At 52.4% G+C, this 20518-nt stretch overlaps 1 protein-coding gene across 4 annotated transcripts in view; it reads right to left on the bottom strand.

Annotated features, from left to right (window-relative positions):
* The window catches only part of MYO1D (myosin ID), a 162348-nt gene extending 159515 nt beyond the window's left edge, over positions 1 to 2833 (bottom strand). For all 4 annotated transcript variants that reach the window (XM_040617250.1, XM_040617251.1, XM_040617253.1 and 1 more), the window contains exon 1: positions 2709 to 2833. In XM_040617250.1, the coding sequence (XP_040473184.1) occupies positions 2709 to 2803 (95 nt within the window). In that variant the 5' untranslated portion in view covers positions 2804 to 2833. The remainder of the gene's footprint in view (positions 1 to 2708) is intronic.
* Positions 2834 to 20518: the final 17685 nt, after the last annotated feature.

Here is a 20518-nt window from a genome sequence, read left to right as displayed (position 1 = left end):
AGCCCATGTCAACACCACTAAATTCTAGTATTAAAGTGCAACTTCACCATTTCTCTTTTTCCCACTAGAGACGTCCTTGGGGAAATATCCTTGCATGCACCAAAACTGGTATGATTTCAATTCCACCCACATCTGGGCTCACTTGGGAACTAAATCCAGCACAACCCATCTTGGGTCAGCCAGTGACCCTGAACAAAAATAGCTCTGGCAGAAAGCTGGATTTATGGAATAGGGTGGAGCCCATCCAAGTGTAAACTGAACAAACCTGCCACGTGAAGTTAATGATGGAGAAGCAACAATTTCTCCATTCTGTTCAGCTCAAGGCAACTCATGCCATCTACGCAATGTGACATAATCAAACCTCGAGCGGGTCAAAATCTAGGATGTAATTTGGGTATGACACAGTTTAAGATGTATCATCAGGCAAGAGTTAATTACTGTCTCCAAAGCAGTAGAAATAAGAGAAGCAAATGTTGCTTGAGAATTGTAACAACACCAGCAGCAAAGCTGGGTCAGCAGGCGAGGGCCATAGCTCTACTGGCACTGTCAAACAGGGTTTAGCAGAGTATAGCAATTTTACTGAAAAGCCTCACTTTTAGTAAATTCAGATTAGCTTTCCTAAACATCCTGGTGCAGACAAGCCTTAAGCCAGGGGATGACAGCACCAAGGCTAGAAAAATTAACAGTGTTCTTTTTTTTTTTTTTTCCCCAACAGAAGATTATTCTTCCCACAGCACAGACAGATACAAGACAATCTTGAGCCAGACCTCTGCTTGCAAACTGCAGATTACAGCCAAAGTAACACACGCCTTCTCATGCAAAAGAAACTGTGGTTTGAATTGATGTCACAAGGAAAAGTCTGGTTTCGAGTACCAGTGATCAAGGTATTGAAGTTAAAGGGACACTTGATGGCGTATTAGACACAGCAGGGATGTCCAGACAACATCCTTCAGCACAATCAGCATGCAACATGACAGGAAAAAAATAAAACAAAATCAAACTGCATATCAACTGTAAGGATCAAGAATTGCTAGCTTTAGCTTGTTCTGCTCATCCTCTTTCACACAAAATTAGCAAAGTCTACCAGTGGCATCTCTCAGTTAACTAATCTGATTCCTAAATGCAACCAACATGCTAAGTTGATTTTTTTTAATCTAACAGTCCGTTTACAATACTTCATTTAGTCTCTAATACACATTAACTAAAGAATAAAAGCCTCAAGAACAACCTGTTACATGCATGTTTCCTGCTAATTACAATTACTTTGTTTGCAAGCCCTTTGTAATACAATTAGTGTCATGCCGTGAACAAATGAGAAACAAATTAAAGCTTTTAGAGGCACTGCAAAATTCTTTTGAATCTGACATTTCCTCATGTTCAAAGCTCAACTGTTCATGCTGTTTTTCTTAGTATTCAAACACAACTGCCCTCCCTACTCAAATAAAAATCTAAAATATAAAAGAAAATATAGTATCAAATATGCCAGTTGTTATTGTACCTCACACCACCAGGATTTGAGCCCTGACTCTGCAGCACCACAGAAGACAGGTACACCCCAGTAGCCAGGTGTCTAGCACAAAGTATTCCCGAGCACTCAGCGGCTGATGCAGCCAGACCTCAAAACCTAGATTTCACCCAGAGGAGACACCACAATTGCCAAAAGAGCTGGTTTTTCTCCTTCCTCAGTAGTTTTATGCCAGCTGAGGAAGCTTAGCCCATCGCTCTTCCCTCGGCTATTGCCAGAACCACTCTCAGGTGCGCCCAACAACTGCACAGGCCTGACACGCGACGGATCTCATCTATCTCCAGAACACAAGTGGCAGGGGAGGAACAGTCAGTAAAGTACAAGCAAAACTGGGTGGGGCAGCCAATAATCCACGGTTTTATCCCAAAGGCTTCCCTTTGGTAACTATCAAATCCTTGCACAAGCAGGGGTATAAGAGTTTATCAGGAAAACCTCCCATTAATCTTTTATAATGGAAAGTGAAAGGCAACCACGGACTTAGGGTCCCCACCAGCTGTCCCTCTAGCAGTGCTGCTCAGGATTTAGTTGTGCTTCACAGAGGAAACCGGGAGGAAAACGCAGATCTTCCTGAAGCTGGTCTAGTAGGGCAATAAAACTATAAAGATCACAAAACGTTAACGCAGCAAGGCTGCCCCAGCGAAGGGCTGTAAGGCTCCTATGGGGCTCGAGCAACCTTCGACTTGGTGACTTTTATTGCCGGTTTTTTTCCATTTTAACTTTGCACACGTATCAGCACGGGCAAGATACCTGTCAGAGGGAAGGCATATGAGGTGGAGCCTGAAGCAGATGAGGTCTGATGAGAGGAGGGAGGTTTTGCAGGGGGGTGACCGAACACACACACCCCCCAGAGCCAAAGGGGGGCTCGGTGCCCCCTGGCTGCACCCTCCTATTTACTTGGTCCTCCTGATTTACCCCCATTTCACAAAGAATTCCCCTCTTTCGTGCAGTTTGCCCCTCAATCGGGCTCAGGCAGGGCCGGTTCAGCTCACTAAACCGGCACAGCCCACCCCCCCTCCCCACAGCCGGCAGCTAATCGGGGGTGCAAGGGGGGAACAACCAGGAAGCCAGGGCTTCACAATCCCCTCACAATCCCCTCATAAACCCCTCACAAACCCCTTCCCCCCGAGGTGAGGAGAACGGGGGTTTCCACCTCCCCGCCCGTTCCCCCCCTCACGGCACTCACCGCAGGCGGAGGTTTGCCATGAATTCAGGCATCGTAACGGCGTCCATCAGCACGAAATCCGCTTTACCGAACTCCAGGCTCTCCTGTTCGGCCATGGCGGCAACGGCTGAGTTCGCGCTGCCCCGGGCCGGGGCGGGAAAGTGGCGAAGGCTGGGGGGGGGGGGGGGGGGGGGGGGGGGCGGGGGGTGTGTGTGCCCGCCTCGCGCGCGCAGGTGAGGCGGGGCCGGCGGGTGCGAGGCGACCACCGGTCGGCGCCCCCTGGCGGCACGCGCAGCGTGCACACCCCCGGCCCCGCCCCTCAGCCAGCGCGGGCGGGAGCAAGGAGCGCCCTCTGCTGAGGAGAGGGGCGCACTGCACATGGGGAATCCCACCGGTATGGGGTCGGCGGGGGGCACTCCCTGCGGGGGGGAAGGGGGCTGTATCCTGCACCCGGGTGACACCCCCACCCTGTCTCCCAGCATGGGGGGGGGGGGGGTTTGTCACATTCCTGCACGCGGAGGAAGGACAGCATGGGGGGGACCTTCATCCTGCACCCCGGCGAACCTCCAGCCCCAGGTGCTGCGAGTAGCACTGGATCCTGTGCCGGGGGTGTTGGGTGGGGGGGAACCTTCTGCACCCACAGACCCACCCCAGCGTGCAGCAGGGTCAGATCCTGCCCCCAGAAAATCTCCACTGCAGGATCCCAGTGGGTAGGGCCAGATCCTGCTCTCAGAGGATTCCCGCCCCACCATGCAGGGCCAGATCCTGCCCCCAGAACCCTGCCTGCCCTCCCGGACCCTGCTCACTCTGGCACTTACCAAACCCCCAGACTCCCCCCAAATAAACGCAAAAACTCCCACCTGGGAGCACCCGGTCACCTGCAGGGCCAGTACCACCATGAGCTAATTAGATTAATGACGGACCTAGGAGCAAGCACAGCCTCACACCCCCACAGCCCGGTGGGTGCTGGTGGGCTGCAGCCTCAGCTAAAAGCGGTGACCCCCTGGTTATAGGCAGCGGTGCCTGGCTCCCTGCCTGCTCCTGGGTGAGCAGGGAGGAGAAATAGATAGATTGATAGATCGATAGATGATTGATAGATCGATAGATAGATGATAGATGATAGATAGATAGATGATAGACGATAGATAGATAGATGATAGGTAGGTAGATAGATAGATAGATAGATAGATAGATAGATAGATAGATAGATAGATAGATAGATAGATAGATAGATAGATCTCCCCCGAAATACCATGTCCGCACATTGCTGGTGCGGCATGGGTGGCTCCCTGGAAGATGGATGGTTTCTGATCTTGTTTCACACAACGTGCTAAGTATTTTTTGTGTCGTTGCAATTTCCCTAATTGGCACAATGCTAATTAAACACCTTGTAGATGCCCTGGGAAAGGCAGAGTAAGGTGGAGGCATTGGGGCTATGGTAAGCAGGTGTGGGACCAGCACAGCAAGCAGGCAGCGGCGATGGAGCATGGGAAGAAGGCAGCGACTGGGCAGAGCATCCTCTGCCTCTGGCCCCACAGGAGGGAGAAGGCAGATTATTCCTCCTACATCCATATGCTACTGGTACATTCCACCTGGGCTTGGGTCCAGCTGCCCACTTTCCCAGCTCAGCTCGGCTAGCCACATATCCAAGCCTGGGTGCTTGTGTCTTAGCTGATTCTGGAGGTTTTTGGCTTAAAATGGAAGTGCTGGGGCTTGGGGAGCCCTGCCTGAGCCACTCCTCAGCCGTGCCGATGCTCTGTGGGTTGCTCTCCCCACAGCCATGCTCCCCTGGAGCCTCCTGCCCTGTGCCTGCCACCCCTGCCTGCCTGGGTAGCCCCTGGTTGCTTGGGGCCACAGCGCTGGAGGCCACCCCGCTGTCCCACTGCAGCAGAAGAAGCCACCATGGCCACCATGAGGTCCTGCTAGCCATGAAGCTGGTGTTGCTGCATAAGCTCTCCGAGCCTCCTCTGGGATCCTCAAGCTGTGACTCCCCCCGAAGGGACCCAGCAAGACAGGACAGTCTTGGGAGTATTTTAATGTGGTTTTGGTAAATAAAAGTATTTATTAGCGCTGTTTAACAGAACCTCCTACCTGGGCTGGTGCTGCTGGGCCATTGCACCCAGGGCAGGGCGCAGGAGGGAGGGTGTTGGCACACACCCACCTAGATAAACATTTGCAGAGCAGCCCTGCCAGCAGGCAAACATTCCCCAGGGCACAAAGGGGGCTCCCCAGGGGCACAAAGGGGGCTCCCTGGCCAGAGGAGCCTCCTGGCTCCGACAGCCCCGGGGCTGAGGGGCAGCTGGATACCTCCTGGCACCAGATCTGGCCAAAAAATGGGGAGAGGAGGAAGGGTGGTAGTTGTTCCAAGTCCTGGGGAAATGTCATGCTTGGAGAGCAGCAGCATCCCCTGCGATGCTGTGTTAGCTGGTGTCACTGAAGTGACCTGTTTGCAGGCTCTGTGGAGCCCCTTCACCCGCCAGTGTCCCTGCCCCACAAGCACAGGGGTGGCTCCAGGGTCTCCAGTCTTCTGCCCACAGCTTCAGCCCCAGCCGTGGGGGTGGTGATAGCTGCCCACCCCCTTTCCCATGGAGGGGTTCTCAGTCCCAGCAAGTGCCGGCGGTACTGAAACACCCTCCCTGCAGCAGCCTTTCCAGCTTCTCCTCCCAGGAGTGTGGACAGGAGGCTGGAAAAGGGACGGATCCTTCCAGAGGGATCTGGCCTTTATCACCTCGTGATGCTGGCATGAGCCGAAGGTTGTGAAATGCCTCTTCAGCGGGTTTGTAGTGTGAGGTGGTGCCAGGGCAGGTCAGGAGAGCATGTGTTATCAGCATTGCCTTTTCCTACTTGAAAACCCAAAGGTCGCCTGGGCTCCAGAGAGCCAAGAACATGACCTGGTGCAAGCACACTTGCAGCCAAAGCAGGTCCCCTGTCGTATGTCAGGGTGACTTTGTGCGAGAGGCACCAACTGGAAATCACTGTGACGCTTCAATTGCCCTTTGAATTTTGTTGAAATCTTGAGATGCAGCTCTGGCTTTGGCATCAAGGTCAGTGTCTGACACAGTGGTGCTCAAATCCCTGAGCAAATCTCTGCTCAAATTGCTTTGTCCTTGGAGCAAATGTCTTTCCAAATCCCCCTCCAAGCTAAGGCTCTCCTGTGTGGAGCTGTGCTTCAGTGTGATCTGGGAACAGGTACAATATAATTAGTAGAGTCTTGAGCAGCCAGAGCTAATGATTCCTCGCCCAGGACTCTAGTTTCCATCAGTTTTCTGTTCAGTGCTTGGGTGCCCTGCTCATCCCTTTTCTTTTTGACCCTATTCTGCAGAAACCTGTACCCGTCTCTAGCAAAGGCAGCTGAAGCGGCATGAGGAGCTCTGCACCAGGGTGATGCCTGCAATATGTGTCTGCATAACACTTGATCTCACTCAGCCTCACCACTCAGTGGATCCTCAGCTCTCCGGGGTCCGTGCTTCAGCCTCTTTATTTTGTCCTTTTTTCTCCCTCTCTTTATTTCATCCTTATTTCCCTCCTTTATTTTGTCCTTATACCCCCTCTGCTTTTGGAATGGGGAGTCCTAGTGTTAGAAATAGGGACCTGAAACACAGGTTGAGTCAAGCAATTCCCCAAAAAATCTCTCAGAGGGTCTGGTTCAGGGGCAGAGCAAAATGTGCTCCACTGACCCCGTGGCAGCAGCAGTTTCTTACGTGTGGGCAGCCCCTGGCGCACGTTCATCCCCAAACGTGGGCACAGTTCCCCTGCACCCTGGCAGCGACACATCAGAGTCTGTGTTTGTTGTTTCTTTTGCAGTTGTACTGTTCAGTTCATCCTCCCCCCTCCAGTGTGTTCATGGGGAAACATCTGGAGGTAAAGCCTCGATTCAGAACTCAAGAGCGATGATTTATTCCTGGAGAGGAAGCGCCCTGTTGAGGCTGCATGCACCACGTGGACACCCTTTAAAAATCCTCTGTCATCCCAAAAAGCAGCTTCGGTAGGAGCAGGAGGATAACCCCCAAGTAACTGGGCCTGAAAGGGCTTTTCAGTATTTTTTTTTATAGTGTCTTCTGTGATTATTTTTTTTTTTTACTATGCTGCTGATAGAAGCCTAGACAGACTGAAGCAATGGAAGGGTTAAAAATAAAAGAGGTACTTTGTTCAGTCTGCAGATCCAAAATTGACAGAGAAAGGTGTCTGTCCTGAGCTCTGGAGGACCGTGGCTCTTGTGGTTCGCTGCTCTGAAGGATGGACTCGTGCCATTTGTGTTGCCTTCACTCAGGGTCGCAGCAGCCTTTCCAAAAACCAGAGCTGAAATCAGCCCAAGTCTCTCACCTGCAGAGCACAGCTGCAGTTTTTACAGCTCCGGCTGGAGACTTTTAAGTAGACAGTCCTAAATCAGGCAGCAAACAACTTTGGAAAAGCAAGCAGTGGGGCTGCTTTGCACTCCAGCACAGCACAGTGTGAAAGGATGGGGACAAGCCAATAGAAGTTGCTTCTTCTCATCCCATGCGTAAGGAGGGATGAACATGCTTCCCCTCGCTGGGGAGCTGTGAGGTGATGAACTGAAAATTGGCTTTGGAGCACATCCCTGCGCCTGGGCAGGAAAAAGTCCAGTCAAAGCCGCCTGACGGTTTGCTTTTAGCTATTTAATTGCATTTAAACTAATCACAGCAACAAGGTGGGGCAGGATTGGGGCTGCAGTTGCTTTGGGCTCTGGGAGCTGGATGGTGTGGGAGGTGCAGGTTGGCTGTGTACCTGCTCCAGGTACCAGCAAAGAGCCGTGTCGTGGCCGGCAGGTCACTGGAGACAGCAAAAGGGATGAGGCTTGCTGCCACTCTGTCTGTGGGAAGAGACAGAAGCCAGGAGCAGCTTGGGTACCCACGTTCCCCACCACTGCGGTCCCCGGATGAGGCATCACGAGAGCTCCAGCATCCCTGCTGCCTGCTTGGCCCTGCTGATCCCGGCTGGCTTCGGGTGCCAGCTCTGCCCAGCACAGGGATGCAGGCCATGTGATGGCAGCTATGTGCCAGTGCCAGTTTGGGTTCAGCCAGGACATCAGCCTGAAAGTCCACCCAGGTGGGTCTGAACACATCAAAATCACATCTCAGGAGCACACTGGAGACTCAGCACAGAATTCCCTGAGACCTGGCTTCTCCCTGAGATGGAACGATGGAATTGAGGACAAAAAAGGTAACTTAAATACAGAGATTTTCCTGAAGGATATTCTCTGATGCCTCAACTAATGTTCTGCCTGGTCTCCCTTTAAAAGCATGAGTTTTGCTTTTGATACTTTCCATCGATGCTTCATTTCTTCTTTCTTAGCTTCCTCTGATATGTCTTCTTCTATTTCATCAGTGACGTCACCTTCCTCCCTTCCACAATTTCATTGCTGGTAAATAGCTGCCATGGGCCTCCCCAGCATTAACCTTTTGTGACAGGGTAACATATGCCGTTCCCTCTTCTCTATTTTTCTTCCAAAAAGGGAAGCAAAAAAGAAAATTACACATCACATCAAAATTTCCAGTCTCACATACACAACAACGTTATGGTCTCTAGCCAATGATGTTAAACTGTAAACAAACCTAAATATTGAGTTCTCAGGCTTTTTGTAATTATATAACATGGATATTGTGTTTCCTTTTATGGGATTTTCCAGGAAACATTATTAAGACAGAAATGAGACTTCCCAAGTCTGTAACGTGACTGTTGCACAAACAGGTACCCACTTGTACTGGAAGAACATTATGAACACCCCCTTTCAGGACAGAGTGCGACCGAGCAAGACATCCTGTAAAAGAAAGCAGATAAAGTCGAGTCCACAGTGCTGGGTTAATGGTTGGACTTGATGATCATCTCAAAGGTCTTTTCCAACCTAAATGATTCTACGATTCTATAAAACTTTCCCAAAGCTGTTGCTGAAAATCCTTTTGAGGATGTTTTTCTTTCTGCAAGAATAAGGTGGAGGAGCTGAGAACCCAGAGGCAGCATGATGGGTTACGGGACTGCCTTGTCCCTCTGCAGTATCCAACGTTTTTGTTTTTTCCTTCCCGGAGAGGAAGAAATTTGCCCTATGGCAAAAGCTTCACTATGAGCCATTTTGTATCTACATACAAGCTTGTGATTCCCCAAGCTGATGAGAGGTGGGAATTCAGCCAAAACCATCAGACTGACTTGTCTGAACAGAAGGGAAACATCGTGGGATGTTCTCCAGTTATGCAGTATAGCCAATTTTGCAGCAGCCTGGATAAAAATATCATCCCTCCTTGCCTGGAGATGTGATGCTGAGCCTGGACCAGCCCTTACGAGCACAGAAGTGATGGAAACCCAGGCTGACCATTGAAATCTTGAGCTCCTGTACTCCGTACTCTTACTTCATGGCAGCGGGGAGGGAGGTGGGGGGTGGGGTGCGGAGGGCTAGTTACCCTCTTACTGCACTGTGTGGCATCCAGATGGTTTCCATTATAACTCAAAAAAAACCACAACCAAACCACCAAAAAAACCAAACAAATAAAGAAGCTTTTTGGAGTCTGGAGACCTTTGACAAAGCTCAGCCAGCTCCATGGTCCCTGTGCGATGTTCCCAGGGCAGTTCTCAAACCTTCCCCCACCCCAGCAGGGGCCTGAGGCAGCACAGCATAGTGCTGCTTCCCTGCAGCAAGGCAGCTGGGTCATCACAGATTGACGGAAGCGAACACCTCATCCAAAAATCTGCTCTTGGAGGGCAGGCGCTGGTTCAAGGCTGACTGCAGTCAAACAGCTGCCTGGAGCTGCAAGACTGCTGGGGACAGAAGCAGAGCAAACCAGGCTGGAGGGGCTCCTTGATGGACTATCTAATCACCCTGCTCCAGCACAGGATAAGCCCAAGTTAAACCCTTTATGATGGATGTTTGTCTAATCTGTGTTTTTTTTTTCCCTCCCTGAAACTTCCACTAATGGAGACTTGACATCAGGCAATTTGTTCTGGCGCATCGCTGTATTTACATTTAGCCAGTCCCCCTAACTAAAGCTCTCTTACTGCAGTTTCATCCCATGACTTCTCATCCTCTCCAGGCAGAGACAGAGAAGCATTTAGTCCCTTCTTCTTCATGGAAGCCTTTTATTTCTTGAAGGATGGTTACCACAGCAGTGCAGAACACGCAGCTGCTGAAGGAGTCTGGAGGTCAGCTAGTCCACAGCTGTCTGATCCTCCCCCAGGCTTTGGTCCTCTGGACCAAACAACCCAATCCTTTCATTCTTCCCTCACAGATCATATTTTCTAGGTTTTTCTGCTAATCCTTGCCGCTAGCAAAAAAGGAAGGTTTTTCAGGACCAGTTGTAGCAAGGAAGGAGCAAGTCCCCAGACCTGGGAGGTGAGCGAGCCCTGCCGTGTGTTCTGCCAAGGGATTGCTACCTTGCCTGCCACCGTGTGAGCACTGCAGGAGCACAGGGCGAGGAGAGAAGCCAGCAGGATGGCAAGCGAAGGCAGCAAAGCAGGACTTTTGTAAGGGCCAACTGCCTTTGTCTGGTCTTCAGAAACCAGAATGGTTGCACCACATAATATCCAGATCCATTAGAATTTCTCATCTCTATTGACGTGACCTAAAAGATCCTGAACTTGGTCGCTTTCACGAAAATTGGTGATACACGGGGGTCTTCTTTATCCACCAGCTCTCTCGCTTCCTGCAGGTGTCTTGAGCAATAAAACAGAGCACATCCACCCGCAGCAGCAGGTGCTTTCCCTGCCCTCCTCTGGGCAAAGGGAGAAGGTGCCCAGACCACACCATGGTTCCCTGACACAATGTTGCCTATCCTGACTGTAAAAAAAAAAAAAAAAAAAAAAAAAAAAAAAAAAAAAAAAAAGCAGCTCCTAATTTACCTATCAGAGAAAAGGCCCTGAAGGCCAATTAAAGTCTCCCTGTATTATTCCTGGAAGTTACTCCTCCATTCCCTTCCCTTCTCCGCTAATCCAGCTACAGTAGGACATAGCTTCTGAGTGGGAATTCTAGTTCAAGGGGCAGGTTTCCAGATATCCAAGATGCAGCAGAATGCTTAGGAAGATCCTTCATGGAAACCTGGACTCCCATTGCCAAAAGAATGTCAAAAATCTGCATAGGTATTTCTTTTTATCTCAAAATCTTTAAAATCCCTGTGTCTTAAAAAAATCTGGCACAGCAACTTCAGCTGCAAGGCATCAGCCTAAGTCAATATGATAATCATCCATGCATCATGACACATCATGCCATTCTAGCAAAGGGACTCCTGAGGGCATGAACCTTCCCAATCAGTCATTAAAAAATGTGTTGCAACTGTTCATAAGCTTCCTCCCACCCACTGCAAGCACAGCAGCCCCCAGCCCCGAGCTCTCCTGGTGGGAGCACAGTCCCAGGCATGAGTCAAAGGTGGCCGAGCGCAGCAGCGGCTGCCAGCGATGACCCTCAGTTCCACTGTGCTCCAGTTCCTGGGAAAGCCAGGGATGGCTGCGTGGAATAACCAAAAGAGAAATCCCCTGAATCAAGGACTAAGAGCTGGGTGTAACTTAGCAGAGATTTAAGAGAAATACAACGGCCACTGAGAGGTCCCGGGTGTGCACCCAGTGCTTTCCAGCTAGGTCGGCACGAACAAGCCTTCCCCGGAGCCTGCACCCCAGGGACTTGTGACTTGACTTCTGGGTACCAGAACGTGTGATCAGCAAACCTGTGATGGGCTCAGTGTTGTGTATTTAAAGAAATGAAATGATCAAGGGCATGTTGTTAGCCCAGGTCACAGCCAGCCCCTTTGAAGAGAGGTGGGCTCAGGCCACCCAGGTCCCCTGCCAACCTCCTTGGTGTCTCTGCACCCATCAGTGAGGCAGCTGGCGTATGTTGTCCTCAGAAAAAGCAAAGACGTGAAGTCTGGTACAGAAAGGATGCAAGGATGGGGAGTTTGATCGAGAAGAATCCAAGGGCCAGAGGGAAAGCGGAAGAGAAAAGAGATGCTGAATCACATGGAGTTCCTGCCAGCCCATTCCTCCAGGTCCATCCGGGCAGCAGCACAGCCCTCTGGTGTGCCAGCCACTCACTCAGCTTTGTGTCACTGGGAACACTGTGCCCCACCACCCAGGTGATTAACAGAGATATTTTCTCTGCAGGAAGCTCTAGGAAAAAGTAGGAGAAAAATGCTTAATGTGGTAGGAGTGCAGAAGAGGATACAGGGTTGCTGTGCTCCACAAGAGGCCAGAGCCAGCCGAGCGTTCTGTGGATGAGTCCCACCACTGCTCAGCCAGCGGCCCCTACAGTGTCTCTGTCACAACCCCCACCTCTGCTTGGGGTCACAGGGCTGGCACTGCTGACCGTGCCGGTAGGACCGGCAAGGAGGGCGGCTGGTGCTGCACTGCCCTCAGCCCCGCCACAGGCGTCTGCTCCCAGTGTCCCCAGCCCTGCCGGCCACCTTCTGCTCAGGGACCTGCTCGTGTCACGCAAGCATGCCCTGGTGGGAGCAAGGCCACCCGAAGCACTGAGGGGGTCATTAGCACTGGTATAAAACGCACCGTACGTTTTTACCCACACTTCTTTCCTCTTTCCATCTCCATTCTCTTGGTACCATCGTGCAGCATCGACCGCCGCCCCCGGCGCTGCCCCCCACCCTGGTCTTGCCTCCTGACGCTCCCCCCCTTCAGCGGGGGTGGTGGTGGGCAGCCTTCCTCCTCCTTCCTTCTCCTTCCTCCTCACCAGAGAGGCTCACGCAGCCTCTTCCCAGCCTGCAGAGACGTCACAGCATCACAGAAGGGTTTGGGTTGGAAGGGACCAGCCCGTTCCACCCCCTGGCCATAGGGGCACCTCCACCGGGCCAGGTCGCTCCAAGCCACGTTGAACTTGGCCTTGGATGCTTCCAGGGACGGGGCATCCACAGCTGTTCTGGGCGGCCTGCGCCAGCGCCTCAGCGCCCTCACAGTGAGGAGTTTCTTTCTAATAGCTGATCTACATCTGCCCTCTGTCAGCGCAAAGCCACTCCCCCCGTCCTATCGCGACACGCCCGTGTACAAAGCCCCTCTCCAGCTGCCTGCCGGCCCCGTCCGGCGCTGCGAGGCCGCCGTGAGCTCTCCCGCGGCTCCCCGCGCCCCCACGGCCGGCCCCGCTCGCACCCTTCCAGGGGACGGGGGCCCGGCCCGGCCCCCCCGCCCGCCCCGACTCCCGTCGCGCCGCCCCCGGCCGGGCCGCGGGCACTAGATGGAGCCGCTCGCTCGGGAAAGCGGCGGAGCCCCGCGCTCGGCCGGGCCCGACAGCCGCTGCGCCGGGGCAGGGCCGGGGGGGCAGGGCCGGGGGCAGGGCCGGGCAGGGCCGGGGGCAGAGCCGGGCGCAGGGCCGGGCGTAGGGCCGGGGCAGGGCCGGGCACAGCCGGGGTAGGGTCGGGGGCAGGGCCGGGCAGGGCCGGGGCAGGGCCGGGGCAGGGCCGGGGGGGGCAGGGCCGGGGGCAGGGCCGGGCAGGGCCGGGGTAGGGCCGGGGTAGGGCCGGGCAGGGCCGGGGCAGAGCCAGAGGTAAAGCCGGGGCAGGGCCGGCGGCAGGACCAGGGACAGAGCAGGCAGGGACAGGCAGGGCCACCCAGACCCCCTGCCCGGAGCCAGGGTCCGTGCCAGCCGTAGGTGGGAAGTGCCCCCTGCACCTGCCGGGAGCTGGATGCACATAAAGATGACATACTGGCGGGGCTCATCGCTGCGTTTGCGTGGCTGGGAAATGCAGTTCCCACATACAGGATGGGGGGTTACTGTGTAAATTTGACGTAGGATGGGGAAATTGGGATCTAGAAGATGGAATGAGGGACCACAGGCAGCCTGGGAGCTTGTGTCAGCAGGCTGGGGAATTTGGAGCTGGACTGGGATCCCGCACCCATGAAGTCAGAGAAGACTTCATCTCTGGCAGCTCCCATGGGAGAACAGAAGTTTGACACTGGAGGGTTCTTCTGTCTGGCAGAGAAAAGAAAAATGCATGCCAGCACTGTTGGCCGAGACTGGAAACAGCACATATTTCTAACAGGGGGGGTAATTAATTGTTGGAGCCACTCATTAAGGTATTGGCAGGCTCAGTCACTGACAGTCTGAAATCAGGTTGCATAAGTTTCTATAAAACACTTTTCTTCAAACGTGAGTTATTTCAGGGCTGTTCTGCATCACCCAGATGCTTCTTTAGAGTCAATCCTGGGTTGAAACGCTGGGTTTAAGCGTGGCCTTTGGTGTTCGAGTGTCACAGCTGAGCGTGATGCTCCTCAGGCATCACACCCAAGAGCAGTGTCCTCCAGCGATGACCTGGTCTTCATCCCTCAGCGAAGGAGTCCTCTTGCACTCAGTGTGGTTGCAAGCATGGGAGATCCTCACCAACTGACAGCAGGGGCACTTGTTAGGTTTTCTCCTGCAGCACGCTTCTGATGCTACAACATGTAGCATCCTGCTACATCATGTAGCAGTACTGCTCCCAGTACTGCTTGGCCACGGCCACGCAGGCCTGGGTTAGACCCTAGGTCATATATCCGTTTCTATAGTGGTCTTTTCTTGGTTTTGACACCTGGCACCACACAGATGCTGTCTTTATGCTGGCCATCATGTAGGACTGTGTCTAACCACGCAGGACTTCACAGATCTGGGAACAGGCAGTTTCCCAGTAAATGGGCAAGTAACCCCTTTACCCCTCCTGGGTAAGAAAGGTGGGAAAACCAAAATATACCTGATGTTTCAGGTATGTGAGTGTTTGCTGCATTACCCCTGCCTGGGGTGTTTCCAGTTAACAGCTTATTTGTGAGTGTGAACATCAAAACCGCCCTCTGAACTGCAGCTCCCCCCTCCAACACCCAGCATCCATGCCAAGTGGCTGTACCTTGCCAAGTGTTTACAGTAATCCTTGCCAGGTCCCCAGACTTTCAACAAAGACATCTGCTAATCCGCAGAAATGAGCTTTCAGGAAAGAGAGGCTTGAAGGTTTCAGGAAACCTCCTGCTCCCAGCCGGGCTCTGCGAGTTGTGAACTCGCCTGTCCCAGCTGGGGAAGCACACCTGAGTCTCCCAAGACTGGGATTTGTCTCACACAACAGTTCCCAGTAGGTTTCCTCAGTTGGATTAGTTATTCCGCACCGTTTGTGGCCTCTGCCCTTGTTTCTGCAGCCTCCTCACTGTGCACAGATTAAAGACGATCCTTGTGAGATGCCCAGACGGGACCTGAGTCAGGCCAGGCACTCGGGGCCTGAGCAGAGCTGCTCCCCCACCCCGGTGCTTCCTGTGATCACAAGGCTGCAGGAAAATGAGACGAGGAGCGGAGATGCTGGTGAGAACCTGGCTGCAGAAGAAAGCCTCATCCTGCTGCCGTGGGACTCCGTGGCCCAGTTTGCCCCATATGGCCACAGGAGCCAGGTGCTGTAAGCTATATGGCGCATGAGGTTAAGCAAGGTGAGATGTTCTTTGCATCCCTGCATCCCCTTGCCTTAACACACTAAACCAGGCAGGTGCATCCACTCTGCTCTGATTTAAACTCCTTCTTTGGAAACGTATAAATACTTTTATGGCTCTGACAGAAATAACCCAATTCCCAAGAAATGTGCTCAAAATCTAAAGACAGATCAAAAGTTTTCAGTGTTTTCCTTCTCTGAAGGCTGCAGCCTGCCCTCCTGCCCGGTGCGTCAGAGGTCCCATCTCCTGTGGCAGGGATCCTGCTTGAACCCAGCCTTCCTCGAGCGTGGATAAAGCCTTTCCTCCTGAATCCCAGCTGGCTCTTGCACAGCTCCTCTCCCTCTCCTGGAGAGAGGCTCCTTTCAGTTTCAGGGCTGGGAAATCACATGCTTGATGGCTTCAACATGATGTAAATGTTTTTGGAAGAGACCTGAGCGCTGGTTGGGTGTGCTTGTTTTCCAGGCACACACCGCCGCTGGGAAGGGGCAGGCGGCGTGAGCGTGACCAGCCTGGCCTCCCCTCCTGGCACTCCAGGCAGAGCCGGGCGACGCTGCTGCACTGGTGAAAACATGCAAGCGCCAATTTTCAGCATTAATAATTCCTGCAGAGGGAACTGCCAAGAGCAGCTGTGCATGCAGTGATGGGGAGAATGCCTCGGCGTGGGTCACAGAGACCTGGCCATCTCCTGTGCGCTTGTCTCCAAAAGTGGGAGCTACCATGGGGGCTGCGAAGCACCCGTCTAGAGACAACAACCAGTTCAGAAAGTCCTAAAGCTGCAGATGGCTGGAAATCAGGAGGGTTTGCTGGGAAGGGGGCTGTCCTCGGGCTCCTTCCCATGTCCCGTTAGCTGCCTAAGGTTTCGCCCTGGCACAGCAGTACCAGAGGTTACACACAGAGTGGCTGTAGCAAACCCATCCTGCAGCTCCTGAAGGCACTGCTGGAGAGTCCTTGCTCTGACGCCAGTTGCCAAGGTGCTTTGCCAGGTGGATCTTTGATCCATCTCATCAATGGCACATTTTATTTTTAACAGCTAAGAACATGAACTGCGGCACAACCTCCCATCCATCTCTGCTTGCAGTTCCCAGGGGTGTTGCATGGGTTTGTCCTCACCTGCTTGAGATGTAAAGTCGCAGCATGGGGAAGGATGGCCTGGCCAGCCATCTGCCATCCCTCACCCCCTCTCTGCCCCAGCCTGGGGCCATTGCAGTGTTCAGAAACTCAATATCTGGGCCACAAAATTAACCCTGCAACAGCTGAATTAACCCTGCCTGTGCCAGCAGACCTATGCCTGAGAGCTAGAGCGAGCACGGCTGAGCAGCTCATTTGACTTCCTTGCCCAAAGCTTCCTTACGCTTTCCCTGAAAGGTAAATCCTCTACATTTCTCCAAAAAAAACCCTCAAGGCAACCTTGGAACAAGTCCCTGTGCCATGTGCATGCAGGCTGGGACAGATGTAGCCCACACGATTCAAGTATCGGGCTCCCAGCCCAGCTCATGGACTGAACGAATCGAGGTTCATTTGCAGCAGGCAAGAGAATACATCCCGCTGACTGCTGCAAATTTGCACGTGCATGGTGGACTGTGCGCTCTTAACTGCACAAATAGAGAGGCAGATAACAGAGACACTGTTCCCAAAGCCCAGGAGCAGAGGGACCAGTCCTAAAAATAGCATCACTGGTAAAAGTGATCTTTGTATTTTTTAAAATAGCCTATGCAGCCGTTGGGTGAAACAGCCAAAGAAATTCTTTCTGCTCGAGGAATGGGGGAATACGTGTGGCTCCGGGTGATGCAGCCCTGCCTTGGCTGGCAGCACAGGCTGCTTTATGCAGAAGTCTGAGAATGCACGTGGCAGTGGGGGAGAATGAGTGTCCTGTGGGTAGCAGGGAATGAAAGATGCTTTATAGTCTCCTTGGACTTTTTCCTTAAGAAAGACATTGGTTTCTTTTTATGTTTTTTTAGAAGTGACTTTGAAGTTGTGCATTTATGTTAAAAAAGAACCTATTTCTTATCTTCACTGGGTAGAAGCTGCTTTCTATCTAATACAAGAATTGTTGCTCTTATCTATAATAATTCTTTGATCAGTTAAGACATGCCTAAGCCTGCGTATATGGAGAACAGAATTAGGCTCCCATCTAAACTTGGCAACGCAACAACTTTCCCCCGTGATGTCTGTTGCAAGAGCATCTTGGGATCCTGTTGATGAATAGGGCTCTTTTCACATCTGGTGTTACAGGAGCCAAAACAAAGAGTTTGTCTCCGAGTCAAATCATTCAAATCATTTACAGCGTAACTTGACACAAGGCAGGGATAGGATAGAATGATTAGTTTGTCTTTTGCTGCAGTTCCACGTTGTGGCAAGATCTATTTATTTTAATGCAGGAATTACTGTGGGAGATGGTCAAGCCTGCAGCTTAGACAGACACTTGATTTATCTTCAGGACTTCACTGATGGAGAACTATTAAAGTGGATCCAACCAGCTTTTCCTGCTCTACATGCTAGCCTGAATTTGCGTCCTTTCTCCTCCTGGATGTTGGCACTTGTTATTCTTTTATTCGTTAAAATAAATATCTTCTAACATCAGAATCTTCACTGAAGACAGTGATCAAGTCACTCCTTAACTTTTTCTTAGTTAAACAAACTCAATTGCTTTAGTCTGTTGGGTGGGTTTGTCCCACCTCTAATCATTCTTGTCTTTCTGGACTCTTTCCAGTTTGTTTTTTGCAGTGGCAGCACGAGTTCCAGTAACCCTGTGACCAGGTCTGGCTAGATCTGTTCTGATCACATGCAAGGGTCAGGCTCAAGCTGTTTTAAGCACCCGACAGTAAAAGCAGCTCCTTACTGAACATACCCTGTCCTCTTTCATGGTCCCGAGTCCACCTGCAAGAACAACCTGTCTTTCCACACCCCATGGAGGGGCAGGAACGCGGTTAGAGATGAGGAGGGAGCAAGGGCCACGTGCATGCTGCTGGCCAGAAAGCTCTTTCTGACTCAGTTTCCTTTTCCTCCAAAACTTCCTTCTGATTTGATCAATAGAAAAGGACCAGCTCTACCAGCCAGACACCAGCAGGAGTTTTTGTTCCCCTCCTTGCCTGCACCGAGCAGATACATCACATCAAACGCTGCAGAGGACTGGGTGGAAAACTTGACATTATGGTGACCTCCAGAGAGGTTCCCCAAAGCCCAGCTTGAATTCTAAGTCCGGTTTGTAGCAGGAATGAACTTTGCTGCTTGCAAACCGTGCCTGGAGAATTGCGTGGATAAATCCCGGGTGCTTTCATGGAGATTGGGAGAATTTAATCTAGCAGTGCTACTTCACTTCTCTGTGCTACAGCCCAGAAATGTTTGCTGTGAGGGCTTCACCCTCTTTTCAAATATTGGTCTTGGAAAAAGGACTCCCAAAGAAAACTGTAAGGCAACAACAAATGTCTAGGACTAATTGAAGGCTTCTGGTTTGTAACAGCCTCAGCTGACTCATTTCTTGACTTATTAGGTGACTAACAAATTCATACAGCCCCAAGAGGACAGATGGCCCTATGGGGAACCATTTTTATGAAAAAAGAACTCTCTGGGGAAGAGAGGTCCCTCTCATCAGAAGGACATGGGTTTGGGACAACAGAAACAGTGTGGGAATGGGTTGGTTTAGCCCTAGAGCTAATACTATCTGAAGAGTGTGAATGTGAGTGAAGAGTGTGAATGAATGTGAGTGTGAGAGTGAATGTGAGTGAAGAGTGTGAAGAGTGAGAGATCCGGCAGATTCACCACAGGGTTTCTTGTTGTGTTTTTCAAACCCATTACTGTTTTGCTGCTCCTGCTGCTGGATTCCTTGTGTGAATTAATAGCATGTCCCACGAACACGAGCACCTTGGCTTTGCAAAACCCAGCGACAGGCTGTGAGTTCACCTGGGTATGCGCGCTGTAGGAGACCAACATCTGCTACTTTGCTTAAAGTCTAGAGGCTGGGTGTTTGGTGTGAGCTGGAATTGTGTAGCTTTAACCCCTTCAGCTCTTCTCCACAGGCATGCCCAGCCCGGAGCTTCCTCTGGAAAAAATGGGAGGTCATGGAACCATCTCCCTGGTGCGATCTTGCAGCAAGTGCATTTTTATCTCACCACCAACTCTAACCTGCACTATTAACATCAACAAAAGAATGGTTAGCACGTGTTGAGCAGCGCTCCAAAGAGCAAGTGGAAGAATTTCAAAGGTTTACAAAGGTTGATACATTGCACCCACCTCACAGGTACTGATCATGCTGACATGTGCCCAGGCTGTGTCAGAGAATTTTGGGGTTGGAAAGGACCTTTAAAGGTCATTGCACTGGGTTTGCATGGCCAGGTTTTGGTAGGGTGGGCTGCAGGGGTGGCTTCTACGAGAAGTTGCCAGAAGCTTCCCCCATGCCCGACGGAGCCAATGCCAGCCAGCTCCAAGATGGACCCACTGGCCAAGGCTGAGCCCATCAGCGACGGTGGTAGCGCCTCTGGGATAACGGATTTAAGAAGCGGGGAAGAAAACCTGCAGAGCAACAGCCAGAGAGAGCAGTGAGAACCTGTGGGAGAGACAATTCTGTGGCCCCCCAGGTCAGTGCAGGAGGGCAGGGGGGCTCCAGGTGCCGGAGCAGGGATTCCCCGGCAGCCAGGGGGGAAGCCCCCGGCAGGACAGACTGTGCCCTCAGCCCATGGAGCCCACGGGGGAGCAGACTCCCACCCGCAGCCCATGGGGGACCCCACGCCAGGGCAGGGGGTGCCCACAGGAGGCTGTGACCTGTGGGCAGCCTGCGCTGGGGCAGCTCCTGGCAGGACCCACAGCCCTGTGGGGAGAGGAGCCCGGGCTGGGGCTGGGCTGGAGCTGGGCTGGGGACCCCCCCGGAGCCAGCTGGGCCTGGGGGGCTGCAGCCCGTGGGAGGGACCCATGCTCAAGCATTTCGTGGGGGACTGTCTCCCGTGCGAGGGCCCCATGCTGGGGCAGGGGCAGAGTGTGAGGACCCTCCTCATGGGGCAGAAGGAGCAGCAGGGACAGCGTGTGATGAACGGACTGCAGCCCCCATTCCCCATCCCCCACGCCCCTCGGGGGGAGCAGGGAGAAGAATCAGGAGTGAAGTTGAGCCTGGGAAGAAGGGAGGGGTGGGGGGAAGGTTTTTTAAGGTTTGGTTTTAGTTCCTGTTATCCTGCTCTGATTTGACTGGAAATAAATTAAACTAATCTCCCCAAGTTGAGTCTGTTTGGCCCATGACAGTACTTGGTGAGTGAACTCCCTGTCCTTATTTCGACCCACAAGACTTTTGCTGTATTTTCTCTCCTCTGTCCAGCTGAGGAGGGCAGTGATAGAGTGGCTTTGGTGGGCACCCAGCATCCATCCAGGGCCAACCCACCACAGTCATCTAGTACACCCCCCCTGCAACGACCCGGGACATCTTCAACTAGATCAGGTTGCTCAGAGCCCTGTCCAGCCTGGCCTGG

This window comes from Falco naumanni, chromosome 18 (assembly GCF_017639655.2).
Source record: "Falco naumanni isolate bFalNau1 chromosome 18, bFalNau1.pat, whole genome shotgun sequence".
In the NCBI taxonomy this organism is placed as follows: domain Eukaryota; kingdom Metazoa; phylum Chordata; class Aves; order Falconiformes; family Falconidae; genus Falco; species Falco naumanni.
The sequence above is the reverse complement of the archived record's forward strand: the minus strand, read 5'-3'. Positions and strand labels throughout refer to the sequence as shown.